The 20,388-nt window shown below is 47.7% G+C and overlaps 1 protein-coding gene across 3 annotated transcripts in view; it reads right to left on the bottom strand.

Annotated features, from left to right (window-relative positions):
- Positions 1–19,826, bottom strand: part of DHX33 (DEAH-box helicase 33) — a 29,978-nt gene extending 10,152 nt beyond the window's left edge. The window contains exons 1-8 of one of the 3 annotated variants that reach the window (XM_033184911.1): positions 19,193–19,826; positions 12,587–12,747; positions 11,072–11,299; positions 10,063–10,233; positions 4,800–4,985; positions 3,974–4,085; positions 2,321–2,480; positions 2,089–2,177 (exon numbers count right to left, since the gene is read on the bottom strand). In XM_033184911.1, coding sequence (XP_033040802.1) covers positions 2,089–2,177; positions 2,321–2,480; positions 3,974–4,085; positions 4,800–4,985; positions 10,063–10,233; positions 11,072–11,299; positions 12,587–12,747; positions 19,193–19,658 — 1,573 coding nt within the window. In that variant the 5' untranslated portion in view covers positions 19,659–19,826. The remainder of the gene's footprint in view (positions 1–2,088; positions 2,178–2,320; positions 2,481–3,973; positions 4,086–4,799; positions 4,986–10,062; positions 10,234–11,071; positions 11,300–12,586; positions 12,748–19,192) is intronic. The other 2 variants (XM_033184910.1, XM_033184908.1) reach the window with 2 other exon arrangements.
- Positions 19,827–20,388: the final 562 nt, after the last annotated feature.

The following is a 20,388-nucleotide window of genomic DNA, read 5'->3' as shown; positions in this document are numbered from 1 at the left end:
TTTTTTTTTTTTGAGGTGGAGTCTCGCTCTGTCACCCACGCTGGAGTGCAGTGGCGCGATCTCTGCTCACTGCAAGCTCTGCCTCCCAGGTTCACACCATTCTCCTGCCTCAGCCTCCCGAGTAGCTGGGACTACAGGCGCCCACCACCACACCCGGCTAATTTTGTGTATTTTTAGTAGAGATGGGGTTTCACTGTGTTAGCCAGGATGGTCTCGATCTCCTGACCTTGTGATCTGCCCGTCTCGGCCTCCCAAAGTGCTGGGATTACAGGCATGAGCCACCACGCCCGGCCTTCTCATTGCTTTTTTTAAAGCAGTATTTACCAATTGAAGGATGGATAAATGCATTTTGGTTTATTCACAGAATAGAATAGCATTTAATGTGAAAAAGCATCAACACAAATAAACTATACAGAACAAGCTGAATGAAAACAGCTTACTCAAGAATAACATAAACTTATAAACAAACAACAAACAGGTGGTTTAGGGATACAGACGCATATAGTAAAACAATAAAGAAAAGCAAGGCAATTACAAACAAAATGTGGGAGTGGTTACCCCAAAGGAGTGGAAGGAGGCAAGGGCAAGGGGGTGGCGGGGGTGCCCTGGGGGCTTCAACTGGGTACACAGGTGTTGGATTTTAATCATTCCTTATACCTTATGTATCTTCATTTGTTTGTAAGGATTTAGCAATGAAGGAAAAAAATCAAGCACAGAACAATGCTCAATGTTTGTTGCTGTTTACGGTTTAAAACATACTACGGGCTGGGCGCAGTAGCTCACGCCTATAATCCCAGCACTTTGGGAGACTGAGGCGGGTGGATCACAAGGTCGGGAGTTCGAGACCAGCCCGGCCAACATAGTGAAACTCCATCTATACTAAAAAATACAAAAGTTGCCGGGTGTGGTGGTGCACACCTGTAGTCCCAGGTACTTGGGAGGCTGAGGTAGGAGAATCACTTGAACCTGGCAGGCAAAGGTTGCAGTGAGCTGGATCGCACCACTGCACTCCAGCCTGGGCAACAGAGTGAGATCCTGTCTCAAAACAAAAACAAAAACATACTACAGCGGGGGGCTTGGTGGCTTAACACCTGTACTCCCAGCTACGCGGGAAGCTGATGTGGGAGAATCACCTGAGCCTGGGAGGTTGAGGCTGCAGTGAGCTGAGAATGTGCTGCTGCACTCCATCCTGGACAACCTGAGCAAGACCCTGTCTCAAAAATAACTAACTAACTAACTAAATAAATACATACATACATACATAAAATTAAACACACTACATATACTCATATATGCATACATTTGCTCTAGAAGTCTACTAGAAAATACTTCCAGTAGTGGTTCTAGGGGAAGAAAACGATGAACCTGAGGATTAGGGCAGGACCTTGTACACCCATCAATTGCTGATTTTGTGTTTTCTTTCTTTCTTTTTTAAACCAATTGCATTACTTAAGAAAAGGGATGGGGGGAAGAAAAGGAAAATGGTGCATTGATGAGAGGCCAGGTGCCAAAGCTACTATCATAAAGATTTCCAATTATGTTCTTCCACTGTAGAGAAATTACCAATGAACAGGAGACTGATCAAATTCCAGTTAAAGGCACAGAAATGTGATCTCTGCAGTCCCTGTGCTCAAAAAAGCACGATTTCATTACAGTTCTGTAGTATCCCAAGGACTCACATGATGACCTTCACTGGTTCCAGAGGTCAAGGAACCTTATTGACCATATGGTGCTGACAGTACAGAATCTTTCATTTCATAGCTAGGAGCACTGGCACATGCCTGTGGTCCCAGCTACTTGGAAGGCTGAGGTGGGAGGATCACTGGAGCCCAGGAGTTGGAGGCTGTGATGGAGCCTGTGGGTAACCACTGCCCTTCCACCTGGGCCACACAGTGAGACCCTGTCTCTTTAAAAGTCAATCAATTTATCTATCATTTCATGATTTTGAGATGCTTCTCTAATAACTCATATTGTTATCCACAAAATTAAATACAGGAGATGACCAAAATACTTTATTTTTTTGGAAGTGTCCATTTGTTGTTGTTTGTCTCCTCACCCACCTTCTGCAAAACTGTGGATTTCACTTACCTGGAGATGGCTTGGACATGAAGTCAAAGGTGAGCACATTTGGGACTTTCATTGCCAGAAGCTGAAGCATCACACTGGCCAGGTTGCACCTGCGAAGAGCGTGAGACCAGGGTCATGACCTGATCCCTCTGCCGGTGAGTCAGAACCACTCACGGAGGAGTGTGAGTCAAAACTGCAGCTCTGGGCAAGCAGGAGAGATGTGGGGACAAATGGCAGCAGTGCAGGTGCCCACCTCTGGATCTCTGGCACGGTCATCTTATCAAACTTCTCAAACTCCTCCTCTGTGTAGAGCCGGTAACAGATGCCACTGTCCTCTCTGCCAGCCCTCCCTGTGCGCTGCCAAGCCTGTGTCTTCGATACTCGCTGCACTGCTAACACCTCAAGACCACTGTCTGGACGGAGAGTGAGCCCCATTAGTGCTCCATCACATGAACAAACTCTTTCTACAGTGTTGATAAAAAGAAGCACACCAGTGGTTCTTTCAGCAACACAGGGGTCCAGAAAACCTCAAGGCTAGCACAATGGACAGCGCAAAACCAGGATGCTCCGCAATGGTTTGGCCCTAGTGAAACAAGGCTTTGCAATAAGCCCAGTGTGAAATCTGTCACGAAAACGTCAGAAAAAACTCACGCATGCAGCAAGGGGCCGGAAGAGTTTCCGAGGTCTTGCCCTAGATGGTAGGATGGCCAACCCCTCCCGTTTGCTTGGGACAGAGGGTTTCCTGGGATGGGGGATTTGGGGTGCTAAAACTGGGACAGTTTCAGCAAACGAAGATGGTGGTCACACTATCAATCAATGACTCCGAAATTCAATGCCTCAAATCACCTGAGTGCTTTATCCTCCCTCCCAGTTCTGCTGTAAGACAGAAATAATGTGATGTCTGTTTTCTAGCAGTACATGAGGTTCATTTTCTTCATAAAGGTGTATTCTTAGCCAGGCACTGGAGACCCAAGTTCTTTCTTTCACCTACATCATCTCAAAAAGAGACACCTGTGGAAGTCAGGACCCTCAAATGTTTGCTAGAGCATTTCAGCTCAATAATTGGGAGCAATCATTTCAGTGGCCTCCAGTCCTCTGTGGAATAAAATGAAGTATCAAACATGAGTCAAGATGACCTTAAGTTAGCTTCCCACTGCACCTTCTTCTTTTTTTTTTTCTTTTTTTGAGATGGAGTCTTGCTCTGTCGCCCAGGCTGGAGTGCAGTGGCCGGATCTCAGCTCACTGCAAGCTCCGCCTCCCGGGTTTATGCCATTCTCCTGCCTCAGCCTCTCGAGTAGCTGGGACTACAGGCGCCCGCCACCTCGCCCGGCTAGTTTTTTGTATTTTTAGTAGAGACGGGGTTTCACCGTGTTAGCCAGGATGGTCTCGATCTCCTGACCTTGTGATCCGCCCGTCTCGGCCTCCCAAAGTGCTGGGATGACAGGCTTGAGCCACCGCGCCCGGCCCCCACTGCACCTTCTTAGGAGAAGCCAGTGCTCCTTCCATGCCTCAGCCCAGCCAGGGGATCTGGTTCCTTCCTAGGAAACCTGGGAGCTCAAACCAGCCATATATATATAGTTTCTGATGACAGCCTGATTGACACCCAGCTGTTCCTGGCCTTACAGCCGACTTCTGATGGGGTACTAGACCCTCTGCTCAGGTCCCAGACCCTGTGTGCCCAAGTTTGCTCAACCTGGGCTCTTCTTGCCTGCCTCTACTTCCTGTCTCACATAACCCGCCTCAGGACTCCTTTGTGGATCTGGAGTGTAGATATCTCACTCATGGCGCCTGCCACCCGAATTTGTTAGTTACAAACATGAAACACTCAGGGGAAAACTGCGGGACTACAGTTTAAGTGGCTGCTCACTAGACACAGGAGAGACATTCATGAACTACAAATTCTCACCAGGGTTATACTTCTTTGCTTTAACCATGCCCGTGTCAACTACATATTTTATTCCTGTAATGGTTATGGAGGTTTCAGCGATGTTGGTTGAAATGATCACTTTGCGATAGCCCTAAAAGGAGGAAGAAAACCAAAAAGCCGCATTGACACACGGATGATTCAGAAGTCTTCAAACATATTCTCACCATTGATTTCCACAAGTCACTCAGGACCACGAAAAGATGACTCCATTATTAACGGCAGTCATTAGTATGAATGGTTGGTCATTCAGCTCGGTGGGGGAAGGGACGCTGCCGTCTTAAAGGTCAATTTGAGGCAATGAGATGTAGCGGAACAAGCACCGGAATCAGAAGCAAGTAGGTGTGGGTTGGAATCGTGGCCCCGCCAGTGACTTACTATGCGCTCCTTGAGCAAGTGTGACTTCCCCTCTCGGGGCCTCGCCATCCCCATGGGATCATCACCGGCCTTGCCGGTTCCCATGAGGATGAGAAACAGTGGACATCAATGCTAGCACAGTGCCTGGCACGGCAAAGGCACACAATAAATGCCACTATGGACAAATGCAATTCATGAGGGTCCTCATTCACCTTGCAGCTTTGGTTTATACTCTCCCTCATCCCAACAACTGTCTCCCTGCTCCTATCACAGGAGCGCCGTATGTGTCACCGTGCATTGTACTCCTGCGCCTCCTCAATGCGCTCATCTGGTACCTGGGTAGCCCATCCCATACACCTGACCTGGAGCCTGGTAATAGGTACACAGACCTCACTGGTGGATCCGTCTGGGTGCCCAGAATAGGGCTGGAGAGAAGAGGTGGTGCACTCACCTTTGGGGCCCCTTGGAAGACTCGCAGCTGCTGCGCATAGGGCAGGGAGGCGTACAGCGGAAGGACCAGCATTGCAGGGCAGCCGTCTGGGAGGTGCTTTGCAATGTCTCGGCAGGTCTTGCTCATGGCTTCGATCTCCTCCTGCCCAGTGAGGAACACCAGGATGTCCTGTGAAGGAGGGGCTTCCTGTAAAAAACATAGAGTGGGTTTACTAGGCATTGATAGAATTGCAGCTTGCACAGAAAAAGACAATGGTGATTGATGATGTTTCCCAGAGTTATTTTTCTTAACTATGGAAATGTAAACAAGCCTAAAAGTTGATGTCTAGCTTGGAGAGAACCCTGACCAGCAGTGCATAAAATGATAACAGGCTGGGTGTGATGGCTCACGCCTGTAAACCTAGCACTTTGGGAGGCCGAGGCGGGAGGACTGTTTGCGGCCAGGAGTTTGTGACCAGCCTGGGCAACACAGCAAGATCCCATCTCTACAAAACATTTGTTTTTAATTGGTCAGGGGTGGTGGCACATGCCTATAGCTCCAGCTGCTTGCCACTGCACTCCAGCCTGGGCGACAGAATGAGACCCTGACTCAAAAACATAAAAAACAAAACTAATATATAGGAGTTAGCCAGCTATGTTTATAGGCCAAGTGATGCAATTCTGAAGGAAAATCATCAGATTGTTTTTTCTAACAAGAACAATACCATGAAAAGCATAATCAGGCAAGCAAATAAAATCTGCATGAGGCTTCCTTCCTTTTGTAAGCATCTTGAAAGATGAGGCTGACAAAACAGAAGGCAACTTGGGGAAATCCTAATCCATGGAAATGAACAGATGCAGCCACGCTGGAAAAGGAGCCTTTAATAAATGGTGCCGTCGAAAGCGCTTTCACACGCCCCAAAACATACACTATATACTTGCACAACTGCTTGAGCTGTTGAGGTTAATGGGGTTCCTCACTTTCAAAGGGAACAACACCCAAGTGCAAATGACATACCTAATGCCCTGATTTTTCTTCGATTTCTGATCAGATATATTAATTTGTTTGATGTAAAGTGCTTGACACTGTGGGAGGACAAGGCGGGCAGATCACCTGAAGTCAGGAGTTCGAGACCAGCTTGACCAACATGGTGAAACCCTGTCTCTACTAAAAATACAAAAATTAGCTGGGGGTGGTAGTGGGTGCCTGTAATCCCAGCTCCTCAGGAGGCTGAGGCAAGAGAATTGCCCGAACCTGGGAGGTGGAGGTTGCAGTGAGCCCAGATTGCGCCACTGCACTCCAGCTTGGCCAACAGAACGAGACTTTCTCTCAAAATAAAATAAATAAAATAAAAAAAAATTAAATTAAATTAAATAGGGCCCGGTGCAGTGGCTCACGCCTGTAATCCCAGCACTTTAGGAGGTCGAGGCAGGTGGATTACAAGGTCAGGAGATCAAGACCATGCTGGCTAACACAGTGAAACCCGTCTCTACTAAAAATACAAAAAATTAGGCAGGCGTGGTGGCACACGCCTGTAATCCCAGCTACTCGGGAGGCTGAGGCAGGAGAATCGCTTGAACGTGGGAGGTGGAGGTTGCAGTGAGCCGAGATCACGCCATTGCACTCCAGCCTGGGTGACACAGCGAGACTCCATCTCAAAAAAAAATAAAATAAAATAAAGCGCTTGATGGGCTGGGCGTGGTGGCTCATGCTTGTAATCTCAGCATTTTGGGAGGCTGAGGCGGGCGAACGGGTTGAGGTCAACAGTTTGAGACCAGCCTGTCCAACACAGTGAAATCCCACCTCTACTAAAAATACAAAAGTTAGCCGGGCGTGATTCCAGATACTCGGGAGACTGAGGCACAAGAATGGCTTCAACCTGGGAGGCAGAGGTTGCAGTGAACCGAGCTCATGTCACTGCACTCCAGCCTGAGCGACACAGTGAGGCTCCATCTCAAAAAAAAAAAAAAAAAAAAGTGCCTAATGGCAAAATAAGTAGAAAAAAATGTTAATAATTATATGTATGTTTAGGTATATATGTAAAAACACATATTTTTAAATATGTGTATCTTTTTTTCAGCCCAGTATGAAGAGAACAATTGTTCAGAGGTGTACACAGACAGGATAAAATCTCAATCAGTCACAACCTCATCAGTGGGCGATTTCATCAAAGCCAGCGGTAACCTAATGCACCAGCAGCTGCCATTTATGAAAAATTCTCATCTCGTTTGCTTTCCGCAGTTAAACAAGGCAGACTTCTTCCCCAAATACTATGAAAATGACAGTAAAGGCCACTGTCTCAGAAAGAAAAGACAATGAGAGATGAGGAGGCTCCAATCACTTTGGAAGAGAGAGGGGAAAGGGGCTGGATGACTTGGCTGGAGGGAGGGAACTACAAATTGTGTTGTGGGAGAGTGAAAACCCAGGGATTGGCTCAAAGTCTGAGTATAGCGTGGTTAAACCCTCCAGTTCCCTCTCCTACCCAGCACGGCCAGGAGACTGGGAAGCCCTGGGCTTCACCACGGGAAAATGGTGACAAAGAGAAGAGTCATGATGACAACTGCACAAAGGCCCAGGACAGCCACCTGCCCTAACTGGAACAGCAGCATAAGGGACTCTGAAAAGACAGACTGTGCTTGAACATAGAACCATTCATGATTGGCATATGAGAGATGTTGGAACATTTGGAAAAAAATGAGCCAGAGCTACCTACAAAGCTTATACAACTGTGTTGTTCAAGAAACGAGGTATAGGGATGACGGTGTGCTACTAGCAATGTGTGGTCATAATATTGTTAGTATTGATACTGAACTCAGAAAACATCGTAATAGGCCAGACACAGGGGTGCAAGCATGTAGTCCTAGTTACTCCCCAATGCTGAGGCAGGAGGATTGCCTGAGCCCGGGAGTTCACGACTAGCCTGGGCAACACAGCAAGATCCTGCCTCAAAAACAAAAACCTCAACAAAAACATCATGATAGAACTGTCAAGAGGTTGGAGATAAAGGGGGCTGGGGAGGGGCAATTCTAAACTCTTATCACCATGGTAAGAAATTAGCATACGATGCCTGATACCCGTAACTCAAGAAACAGTGGCAAAAGCAAGGTAGTTTAGAAATATGAAAGCAATATGTAGAGACTGAGAGGAGGTGCCCTAAACAGCAGAAATCTGGGATGCTGAAGTAAAAACAACTGTTATTCTTTGATGATGAGCCTTTTACTATAGACTCCTTGACTTTTTAAAACTTTAAACCCCATATCCATCACTTCTTTTAAAATAAAAATGGACTGGGCACGGTTTCTCACATCTGCAATCCCAGTGCTTTGGGAGGCTGAGTCGGGAAAATCACTTGAGGCCAGGAGTTTGAGACCAGCCTGGGAAACATAGCAAGACCCTGTGTCTACAAAACATAAAACAAATTAGCCAGGTGTAGTGGTGTGTGCCTATAGTTCCCGTTACTCAGGAGGTAAAGGCAGGAGGATTGCTTGAGCCCAGGAGATCGAGGCTGCAGTGAGCGATGGTTATGCCACTGTTCTCCAGCCTGGGTGACCCTGTCTCTCAATAAGTAAACTAAATAAAAATTAATTTTAAAAGTTTGCCTCTGGGTTTTCTCAGAAAGCTAAAAGGAAGGTAAAAATATTAAATTTTATACAAATTAAACAAAAGTGATTTAATGATTCAAATTTTGAAGTAAATGTTTAATAAAATGAGAAAATATTTTTTAATCTTCTCCTAACATAGTTAAAAAAAAAAAAAAACAAAACTCTAAGTTGCAACCCATTATTGGGCCAATGTCAATTTTTTCTTTTTTTGAGATAGGATCTTGCTCTGTCTCCCAGGCTGGAGTGCAGTGATCATAGTTCACTGCAGCCTTAATCTTCCAGGCTTAAGTGATCCTCCTACCTCAGCATCCCAAGTAGCTGGGACTATAGGCGTGCACCCCCACACCTGGCTGATTTTTTTATTTTTAGTAGAGATGAGGTCTTGCTATGTTGCCCAGGCTGGTCTCAAACTCCTGAGCTCAAGCAATCCTACCCACCTCTGCTTCCCAAAGTGCTAGGATTCCAGGTGTGAGCCACTGTGCCCAGCCAACTTTTTCTTTAAATGAGGTACAAAGTATCAGAGTATCCTACATGTAGTAAAAGACGTAGTTTCTTTTTTAAAAAACAATTTTTATAATTTTTTATAGAGACAGGGTTTTGCTATGTTGTCAGACTGGTCTTGAATTCCTGGACTCAAGTGATCCTCTTGCCTTGGCGTCCCAAAGCGTTGGGATTACAGGTGTGAGTCACCATGCCTGGCCAGAAGCTGTGTTTCATAGACTTATTTCAGTTATATGTATAGCGTACTGGGTTGCAAAATAAAAAGTACTTCTTTTGTTTTTTTTTTGGTGGAGTCTCGCTCTGTCGCCCAGGCTGGAGTGCAGTGGCTGGATCTCGGCTCACTGCAAGCTCCGCCTCCCGGGTTCACGCCATTCTCCTGCCTCAGCCTCCCGAGTAGCTGGGACTAAAGGCGTATGCCACCACACTCGGCTAATTTTTTGTATTTTTAGTAGAGACAGGGTTTCACCGTGTTAGCCAGGATGGTCTCGATCTCCTGACCTCGTGATCCACCCACCTCAGCCTCCCAAAGTGCTGGGATTACAGGTGTGAGCCACCGTGCCCGGCCAAAAGTACTTCTTGATAGGGGTTATAATCAAGACAAGTTGGTAAGCTACTGCTCTAACATGGAAATTTTCTGGCTCAGTGTAAGAAAGCTGCTGGTCAGAGTTATTTTTCTTTTCAGAGAAAAGGAGAGATACCATAAATAAAGGATAAAAATCCAGACACAGCAAATCAGCTCCTTATTCTTTTTTTTTTTTTTTTTCCCAGACAGAGTCTCCCTCTGTCACCCAGGCTGGAGTGCAGTGGCGTGATCTCGGCTCACTGCAACCTCCGCCTCCTGGGTTCAGGCGATTCTCCTGCCTCAGCCTCCCAAGTAGCTGAGACTACAGGTGCCCGCTATCATGCCTGGATAATTTCTGTATTTTTGTAGAGATGGGGTTTCACCATGTTGGCCAAGCTGGTCTTGAACTCCTGACCTCAGGTGACCTGCCCGCCTTGGCCTCCCAAAGTGCTGGGATTACAGGCGTGAGCCACCGTGCCTGGCCTCCTTATTCATGTTGATGACACAACTCACAAAGTTGTTTTGTTATTGAGTAGCTTTGCTTTTTAAGGCTCAATGTTCTCACTACCAACTGCAAGATAAAACAGAACTTTTTGGGAATTTGCCCCCCACACCATACCTGGTGGATCTGGAAGACTGAGACAAGCGCGGCGTGCAGGTAATCATTCTGAGGCTGTTTGGTGTAAAACACTTGGATCGGATGCTGCCGACCCTCTAGGTAGAGGACAGGGGCGCCATTGAAATACTGAGAGAACAGGTCCACATCCATCGTAGCTGACATCACAATCACCTGCATGAGAGAACGAAGACGACCAGACACAAACATTGGGACAGCCTTTCCATGTCCCTCTCAAGCCCCAAAAGCAGATGATTGAGGCCTGTGCCACCTCCATTATAGCTAACTTTCGTCCAAGGCTCTGAGCAGAACAGGCAGAGGAAAACACCCTGCTAAAGCACACAGGCCAGTTTCCTTTCCTTTTTTTTGTTTTTTTTTTTTTTGTTTTTTTTTGAGATGGAGTTTCACCAGGCACGGTGGCTTACGCCTGTAATCCCAGCACTTTGGGAGGCTGAGCCAGGCGGATCACAAGGTCAGGAGATCGAGACCATCCTGGCTAACATGGTGAAACCCTGTCTCTACTAAAAATACAAAAAATTAGCTGGGCACGGTGGCAGGCGCCTGTAGTCTCAGCTACTCGGGAGGCTGAGGCAGGAGAATGGCGTGAACCCGGGAGGCGGAGCTTGCAGTGAGCAGAGATCGTGCCACTGCACTCCAGCCTTGGCGACAAAGTGAGACTCCGTCTCAAAAAAAAAAAAAATCGAGAGTTTCACTCTTGTTGCTCAGGCTGGAGTGCAGTGGCGCGATCTCGGCTCACAGCAACTTCCGCCTCCCAGGTTCAAGTGACTCCTGCCTCAGCCTCCCAAGTAGCTGGAACTACAGGCACACGCCACCACGCCCGGCTCATTTTTTGTATTTTTAGTAGAGATGGGGTTTCACCATGTTGGCCCAGGCTGGTCTCGAACTCCTGACCTCAGGTGATCCACCCGCCTCGGCCTTCCAAAGTGCTGGGATTACAGGAGTGAGCCCCTACGCCCGTCCAGGCCTGTTTCCTTCCCCGTGTTATGCATACTTTCAGAGGAAGTTTCCCTAGTTCCTTTCTCCTCTTCTGTGCGGTTTTCACCACTCCAAAGAGCACATCTGTGTGGATAGTCCGTTCGTGAGCTTCATCCAAAATGACACAGCTGTACTTCCGAAGCAAAGAGTCTGAAATTGCTTCGCGCAGAAGCATGCCGTCTGTCAGAAACTTGATCCTGGTGTCTTCTGAGGTGACGTCATCAAAGCGCACTGTATAGCCGACCTGTGCAGAGAAACAACTTACTCGGTCATCAAACATTTCTTGAGCGCCTGCTGCGTCCAGCACTAAGTTGGGCGCTTGCACCACCACAGTGAACAAGACCAACACCAACCCTTCCTACTCCCTTGGGAGGCATGCAGTCTAGCTGGGAGAGACCATGGTCAAGTTTACTTCAACTGCAATTAATGTAACTATTACAAGGAATATTTAAAATTAACCTTCTAGCTCAAGCTATTTAAAAATTTCATGTGGGCCAGGCGCTGTGGCTCACACCTGTAATCCCAGCACTTTGGGAGGCTGAGGCAAGTGGATCATGAGGTCAAGAGTTTGAGACCAGCCTGACCAACATGGTGAAACCCCGTCTCTACTAAAAAATACAAAAATTAGGCCGGGCGCGGTGGCTCAAGCCTGTAATCCCAGCACTTTGGGAGGCCGAGACGGGCGGATCATGAGGTCAGGAGATCGAGACCACCCTGGCTAACACGGTGAAACCCCGTCTCTACTAAAAAATACAGAAAACTAGCCGGGCGAGGTGGCGGGCGCCTGTAGTCCCAGCTATTCGGGAGGCTGAGGCAGAAGAATGGCGTAAACCCGGGAGGCGGAGCTTGCAGTGAGCTGAGATCCGGCCACTGCACTCCAGCCTGGGCGACAGAGCGAAACTCCGTCTCAACAAAAAAAAAAAAAAAAAAAAAAAATTAGCCGGGCGTGGTGGCGGGCGCCTGTAAACCCAGCTACTCAGGAGGCTGAGGCAAGAGAATCGCTTGAACCCAGGAGGCGGAGGTTGCAGTGAGCCGCGATTGTGCCACTGTACTCCAGTCTGGGTGACAGCGCAAGACGGTGTCAAAAAAAAAAAAAAAAAGTTTCATGTGAAGTTATGTACAGATATGAAAAGATGTCTAAAATATTTTTAAGTGAAGTGAGTACACACACACAAATCTGTCTTATATACAGTTCTGAGACTCATTCTCAATACTCACATATACAATGGCATAATGCTTACAATTTTTCTAGAAAGACATATAGATAAGAGAGTTAACAGAGGTTACTGAAGGCTTAAGATATTCAAAGAAAACAACTAATTTATCCAACTTGACAACAGATTTTGAAAGCAAAGCACATGGGACCAATAGAGCCCCTGATGTCTCAGGAGCTTGTAAAGAACTCTTGGAAGAATAGGCAAGAAAGCAGCTCATTATGTTATGTAAAAGGAGTCTTGTTTAGAAAAATAAAAGGCAGCGGGCATGGTGGGAGAGCTGTTTAGTCAAGAAGTATTAAGAGTAAAGAAGGTACCAGCTTCCCAAGTTCAGTTCTCTTCTCATCTGAGACTCTAGTAGCAAGAGAGATGGCAGCTACTCGACGAGGCTGGGTCACAGCAATGATGCCCTGGCGGCTGATCCCTCCTTCATACAGGTACTGAGGGATCTGAGTTGTCTTCCCAGAGCCAGTTTCCCCTAGGAGAGAGGGAAAAAAAAAAAAAAGCTCATTGAAATGCAAATTAGGGCTGGGCACCAGGGGTGGCACCTATAATCTCAGCACTTTGGGAGGCCGAGGTAGGAGGCTCTCTTGAGCCCGGGAGTTCAAGATCAGCCTGGGCAACAGAGCAAGACCCTGTCTCAACAACAACAATTAGCCAGGTGTGGTTGCATGTGCCTGTAGTCCCAGCAACTAGGGAGGCTGAGACAGAAGGATCATGAGGCCCAGGAGTTCAAGGTTACAGTAAGCCATGATTGTGCCACTGCATGCCAGCCTGGGAGACAGTGTGAGATAATGTCTGGAAAAAAAAAAAAAAAAGAAAAAGAAATGCGAATTGGCTGGGCACAGTGGCTCATTCCTGTAATCCTAGCACGTTGGGAGGCCAAGGGAGGAGGATCACTTGAGCCCAGGAGTTGTCTCTACAAAAAATACAAAATTAGTTGGACGTGGTGGTGCACGCCTGTGGTCTCAGGTACTGTGAAGGCTGAGGTGGGCGTATTGCATGAGCCAGGGAGGTCGAGGCTGCAGTGGGTCATGATCACACCACTACACTCCAGCATGGGCAACAGAATGAGACCCTGTCTTAGAAAAACAACAACAACGGCCGGGTGCGGTGGCTCAAGCCTGTAATCCCAGCACTTTGGGAGGCCGAGACGGGCGGATCACGAGGTCAGGAGATCGAGACCATCCTGGCTAACACGGTGAAACCCCGTCTCTACTAAAAAATACAAAAAACTAGCCGGGTGTGGTGGCGGGCGCCTGTAGTCCCAGCTACCCGGGAGGCTGAGGCAGGAGAATGGCGTGAACCCGGGAGGCGGAGCTTGCAGTGAGCTGAGATCTGGCCACAGCACTCCAGCCTGGGTGACAGAGCGAGACTCCGTCTCAAAAAACAAAAAAAGAAAAGAAAAACAACAACAACAAAAAGCAAATTGACATAAATTTCACCAAACAAGCACCTCAAAGTCAGAAGTAAAAGATAAAATACTCTGAGTTGGTAAAGCCTCAGGAGAATGGGCATTCAGGTACGTATACTGCTGGCGAAGTTAGTTGGTTAATTGGTATTATTTCTCAGGAGGCCAAATTATGTTTTTTAAGTCTTTAAAATGTTTATATCCTTTGACCCACAATTCTACTTGCAGAAATTGATTCTAAGAAAATAAGTAAACTTGTGTATAAAGATACAGCTTCGAAGAGATTTTATTCAATGTTGCTCCTGACAGAAAAAAATTGGAAACAATATAAATGTTCAAAAGGTAATTTACATAGTTAAAATATAAAATAAAATAATTTACATAGTTAAAAATAAAATAAAATACAACTGTTACATAGATTTCTGCATACTGATGGACATGAAGAGACATCCATTCATGTACTGCTGCCTTCAACTCCCAGCCACTCCCCAGCCTGCTGCTTCCCTTCAACCCCTCTGCCTCTGCCCGCACTATGGGCAGAACACCTGCCCTCAGACTGCCTGCCTGGCAAACTCTAAGACGATTCAGCCCTCAAACACGCTCTCCTGGCTGCACAGGTGGCCCTCCTCTGGGCTCCATAGAGCCTTGTTCATCTCTCTGTCAGCACTGACCATCCTGCATTGTACAAAAGCGTTTAAATGTGTCCATCCTCCTACAACACCAGAAGCTCCCGGAGAGCAGTGCTCTGAAAGTCCCTCGCAAGTACTTGAGTATTTTGCAAACAATAAGCATGCAGTAAATGTTATTTCCTGCCCTGTATGAGTTCCTTTAACAGAGCCTGATTAGAGCAAAGAACTCAGCAAATCTGCGCATCCTTCCCCCCCTCCAGCTACCACCAGGACTCTCTGACCTCACAGAGTCCTCCAGTCCCATTATTTGTGGGGTTTTTTTTCCTGTCAGTCTGTCAGCCCCCTCTGACTGCTCATCCTTCCTGACCCAGACAAGAATCAGACTAAGAATTTGATTATTCTGCAATCTTCTGGCTGAATCCACTAGGCAAAACCCCAAACTTGAATTAATGTCTCTGTCCATCTTTCCTGCTCCTGTACCAGGGCAACTGAGTGTTGCTAAAGTAAAATACAAAATGCTTGCCACCAGAAGTGTTGTGAACTTTGGATTCTTTCAAGTTTTGTAATATTTGCATTGTACTTACTGGCTGAGCATTTTAAATGTGAAAATCTGAAGTCCTAAATGCTCCCAAATCCAAAACTTTTTTTTTTTTTTTTTGAGACGGAGTCTCGCTCTGTCGCCCGGGCTGGAGTGCAGTAGCCGGATCTCAGCTCACTGCAAGCTCCGCCTCCCGGGTTCACGCCATTCTCCTGCCTCAGCCTCCCCAGTAGCTGGGACTACAGGTGCCCACCACCTCGCCTGGCTAATTTTTTTTTATTTTTTAGTAGAGACAGGGTTTCACCATGTTAGCCAGGATGGTCTCGATCTCCTGACCTCGTGATCCGCCCGTCTCGGCCTCCCAAAGTGCTGGGATTACAGGCTTGAGCCACCGCGCCCGGCCATCCAAAACTTTTTGAGCACCCGACATGATGCTCAAAGGAAATGCTCCTTGGAGCCCCCTCTGGATTTCAGATTTTCAGATTTGGGATGTTCAACCTATAATTTGGTTGTGCAGAAGCAAACCTGAGTTTATAGTGTAGCCGAAATGCACGTAGGCACCAGTACTACCATGGATCTGTTTTCTTGTTTCTGCAGTCTGTCTTGTCTCCATCCCCGCCAAGGGCCCACTTGAAGCCCAGTGACTCCCATTCTGAGCAGGGCTCCTGAACCTGTCTCACAGAAGTGGGGTTTGAAAATGTGATATCTCCCTACCTGCCCCATAAGCCTTTCTGCAGCGCACCCTCCTTACACCCATTCTCTAGCCCTGCAGCCTCTTAGCGTTCCTCCTCTTCCAGACCAGCCCTGCATCTAGCCCTTGTGGCCAAGCTCCCCCCTTCCCCACACCTCCTGATCTTTGCTCCGTTAGCTCGATTCTGTCTTCAGCCTCCCTCCCTATTGAATTCTTCCCCTCAACCTCTGAATACAGATAGTCCCTGCCTTAGAACTGCTCGACTTCAGGATGGAGCAAAAGTCAAAACTGTACAGTAGCAACTGTTCTTTTGAGTACCCACACAACTGTTTGTCACTTTCAGTATGGTATTCAATAAATTACATGAAATATTCAAGACTATTATAAAATAGGCTTCGTGTTAGATGATATCACCAACCCATAGGCTAATGTACATGTTCCGAGCACACTGAAGGCAGGCTGTGCATATTCAATGCATTTCCAACTTAGGATATTTTCAACTTATGAGGATGGGTGGGTTCATCCACACATAACCCCGTCCTAAATCGAGCAGCATCTGTAAAGTTCGTCTCCGCTTCCCTCCTTTTTCTCAAAACAGAAGCCTGCTCCCCCTGCTTTCAGCCCTCAGCTCAATGACAAATCAGCTGTTACCCACAGAGCTTTGTTGAAATAGCTCTCCACAGGATCCACAATCAATAGTGTCAGAGACTGTCTGTGAAAGTAGTGAAAAATTTTGTAAAAGGAAATTTATGCAAGAAATGTTTCACAATTTAAAAGTGATTAGGCCTCCTGAATGCTTTATCAAATGTCACTACAACTCTTAGCTGTACAACTTGCCTGCTTTGCAGCTAGGTTAAAACCTAGGACGCAAGGAGCTAAATGCTGAAATAAGCCAGCACTTCTTTTTTTTTTGTTTTTTGAGACAAAGAGTCTCGCTCTGTCGCCCGGGCTGGAGTGCAGTGGCCGGATCTCAGCTCACTGCAAGCTCCGCCTCCCGGGTTTACGCCATTCTCCTGCCTCAGCCTCCCGAGTAGCTGGGACTACAGGCGCCCGCTACCTCGCCCGGCTAGTTTTTTGTATTTTTTTTTAGTAGAGACGGGGTTTCACCGTGTTAGCCAGGATGGTCTCGATCTCCTGACCTCGTGATCCGCCCGTCTTGGCCTCCCAAAGTGCTGGGATTACAGGTGTGAGCCATCGCGCCCGGCCTAAGCCAGCACTTCTTATCTGCACTTCTGTCTAAGTCCTAGGCTGTATACCTAGTGCATAATTAAAATCCCAAACTTACCAAGGTTTTCAACAAAGGTAAAGGTTGCTGAAAGTTAACAATGCAACATGCATTTAAAACTGTTGAAGAGGCAGTTTATGTGCAAGGTGTGTAAGGAAAGTAAAATACACTTTTGGCAAAAAGATTATAAGGAGGGATAAGAATGTACATTTTTGCCTATGTTAAAAGGTTAAAGAATTGTTTTGAGGGGGCCGGGCGCGGTGGCTCACGCCTGTTTCTATATCAACCAATCGGGCCTAGTAAAAAGCGCTGCTAAAAAAACTTAAAGAAAAGGCTAAAAAGCTAAGGGAGTACCAAAACAACCAAATGGACTCTTGGTTTGAAAACAAAATCATAGCATGCGTCATCCCATTCCTGGGCTCTCTCCTAATACTATGCCTGGGTAATGTTCTTTTTTGTTTGTTTGTTTGAGATGGAGTCTGGCTCTGTCGCCCAGGCTGGAGTGCGGTGGCACCATCTCGGCTCACTTCAAGCTCTGCCTCCCGGGTTCAAGCCATTCTCCTGCCTCAGCCTCCCGAGTAGCTGGGACTACAGGCGCCCGCCACCTCACCCGGCTAGTTTTTTGTATTTTTAGTAGAGACGGGGTTTCATGGTGTTAGCCAGGATGGTCTCGATCTCCTGACCTCGTGATCCACCCGTCTTGGCCTCCCAAAGTGCTGGGATTACAGGCGTGAGCCACCACGCCTGGCCAAGGGACTAATGTTCTTACCCTGCCTAATTAACCTTTTTCAAAGATTTTTAACTGAAAGGATCATGGCCATTTCACAAACAAACTCCCCAAAAACATCTACAGACGGCATTGCTCCTACAGTCAACCTGAGGCCAGGAAACTCTCCGTCCCCTCGTTAACAGGAAGTAGCCAGAAAGAACATGCCGTTCCTCCTCCTTTTTATAACTAAAGGGTCTGGATTGACACAGCAGGAGCATCACCATCTTGGACAAGCTCCTCATTCAAAAGTTCACCTTAAAAAACCGCCTACATCCAAAGGGCATCAGTCTAATGGCTAAGGTCTGCACGACCATAGACCACAAATAACATCTCCAATCAGAAACATTCCAAACTCATCCCCGACCAGACACATGTCAACCCCAAGATAACCCGGCTCTGGCCGGGAAGATGCTAGCCCGGAGTAACCCCCCTCCGGGCCGGAAAGATGTCTGCTCCAAGACAACCTCCTCTCCTCCCAAAGACAGTCCAACCCCGCCAAAGACTTCTCCACACCTATAAACATTCCAAGCTTGTGATAAGGGCCCTCACCCTAAAACCAATATATACTCTTTTTTTTTTTTTTTTTTTTTTTTTGAGGCGGAGTCTCGCTCTGTCGCCCAGGCTGGAGTGCGGTGGCACCATCTCGGCTCACTTCAAGCTCTGCCTCCCGGGTTCAAGCCATTCTCCTGCCTCAGCCTCCCGAGTAGCTGGGACTACAGGCGCCCGCCACCTCGCCCGGCTAGTTTTTTGTATTTTTAGTAGAGACGGGGTTTCACAGTGTTCGCCAGGATGGTCTCGATCTCCTGACCTCGTGATCCGCCCGTCTCGGCCTCCCAAAGTGCTGGGATTACAGGCTTGAGCCACCGCGCCCGGCCCCAATATATACTCTTAAGTCTGTAAGACAAAGGGCTCCTGACCGAACTCGGCCAGGAGCGCCTCTCAGGTTTTAACTAAAGAAAACCCGTCTTTAACTGCCAGCCGCGTTTCGTGTTTCTTTCCTTTTTCTTTAACTCTTACAAATAGCTCACATCCAAATCCAGTGGGCATCACATCCAAGTCCAGTGAAACTGGACTGGACTGCTGCATCTGCTCACTCTCTATTCCTTTGACTAGCTGCACTCATGGGTCTCCTTCTCCTTTTTGGCTGCTCATCCTTTCCGTCCTTCAGTATCTCTTCTAACACGTTGGGGATGAAAGCCCCTTGAAGTCAGTTCCTGCCCAACAACTCTGCCTGTTTTCATGCACCAGAAACTACATCTTCCCTTTCGACCGGAATGTGTTCAGGTTCCCATCTCTCAAACAGACTTTCCCTCCTGCCTAGAACGCCCTCCCTCCCACACGACCTCCCCAGCCACCTCCTCACAAACTGGGTCAGATCCACTCTCCTAAGCTCCGCAAGCCCCCGGTACGTGTCTCTATCCTTTTACACGGAAGGTGAGTCTTTGCCTACACACGTCGGTCACTCTCACCGGGCTGTCCAGCGCCTCCAGGGCAGGGCTGCCGGACCCTTCTTCGAGGCCCCTCTCCAGGTCTGGCACAGAAAAGGTATTCAGCTTTGTTGAAGCCAAGAACGAACGGGATTGAGAGGCATGTAAGAAAAACTGCTCTAGCTAAGCCACGGACGAAGTGCAAGGAAGAGCCCGCCGGCGCGGCCACTCACCGATGAGGACCGCGTTGTCCAGGTTTCGGAGCTGGGCCAACAGTTGTCCCCGCGCCTGGAAGATGGGCAGACTCCGGCGCTGCAGCTCCACAGCTTCAGGGTAGGGACTGGCCGAGGGCTGGGCCAGGGGCGGCTGCTGCCTCCGGCCTCCTCCTCCACCTCTGCCGCCGCTGCCCGCAGTCAGCAGCATCACCACTTGCCTCCCGGGAGGGAAGGACCCAGAGCGGCTCCGAGGCCCAGAGCCCGGCCGGAATCTCTTGGCCGGCGGGAAGCCCGCCTCCTCCGGCATGTCGGGAGGGCACGGCAGCAGGAAGCGCAAGCGCCGGCAGCTCCTGCCACCTCTCAGGTGCAGACAGCAGGCGCGCACCGCCCCTTCCTCGCCACGTGCTGGCGGCTCCCGGCGACCACCGATGACCTCACGGCAGCCCCAGCCTTTCGAAAAGGGACTGCAACTCCCAGCATGCATTGGGGACTTGGGAAGGCTTTCACTTCCTGGGGGTGGGAAAAGTAGGGCCTGATGTACAACCAAGAAAAGGCCCGGAGCTACAACCGCGAAACACAGGGTGTACGGTTCCGTGGGACTGTAGTCTTGGTTAACGAGGTTTTTCTCGTTGTTTTTAGTAGCATTACTTCTTTTCAGTAAACACGCGTTTTCTCCTTCTCTGTCCAAATCACAGTCACTTTTCAAGGAAAGTACTTAATTCTGTAAAATCAATGAGAAGCACAAACGTGCATTGTCTAATCCTCTAAACAACTTGTAAGTTTGGTGGTAGATACTGGTTATTAGATTATCTCTAATTTACAGATAAAGAAATTGAGTCATCTGAGATTAGCCATTCAGATGTCCCCAAGTCATAGATTTGTGATCATCTTGTGTTACAGAAAGGAAAACCGATTCTATGATATACATGAATTTAACTCAGAAAATGACTATTCCAGAGGATGTGATCGCCTCCAGTAATATAAGCAGAGGACGGAGGGAGTTCAATGGAACTAAAATTGTCTTTTATCTTTCCTTTCCCCCAACCATTCCAGCCAGACTCTCACGTTCTCTACATGGCTGTGCAACCCCATCATAGACACTTCAATGAAGATTTAGAACTGCAGCAAAAAAAGTACGATTATAACTAGTTCTTCCTTCCCTCCTAAAAGTTCTTAGACAATTTGCTTATTTACCAGGAGAATGCCAAGTAGCT

Source organism: Trachypithecus francoisi, unplaced genomic scaffold (assembly GCF_009764315.1).
Source record: "Trachypithecus francoisi isolate TF-2019V2 unplaced genomic scaffold, Tfra_2.0 Lachesis_group20, whole genome shotgun sequence".
In the NCBI taxonomy this organism is placed as follows: domain Eukaryota; kingdom Metazoa; phylum Chordata; class Mammalia; order Primates; family Cercopithecidae; genus Trachypithecus; species Trachypithecus francoisi.
The sequence above is the reverse complement of the archived record's forward strand: the minus strand, read 5'-3'. Positions and strand labels throughout refer to the sequence as shown.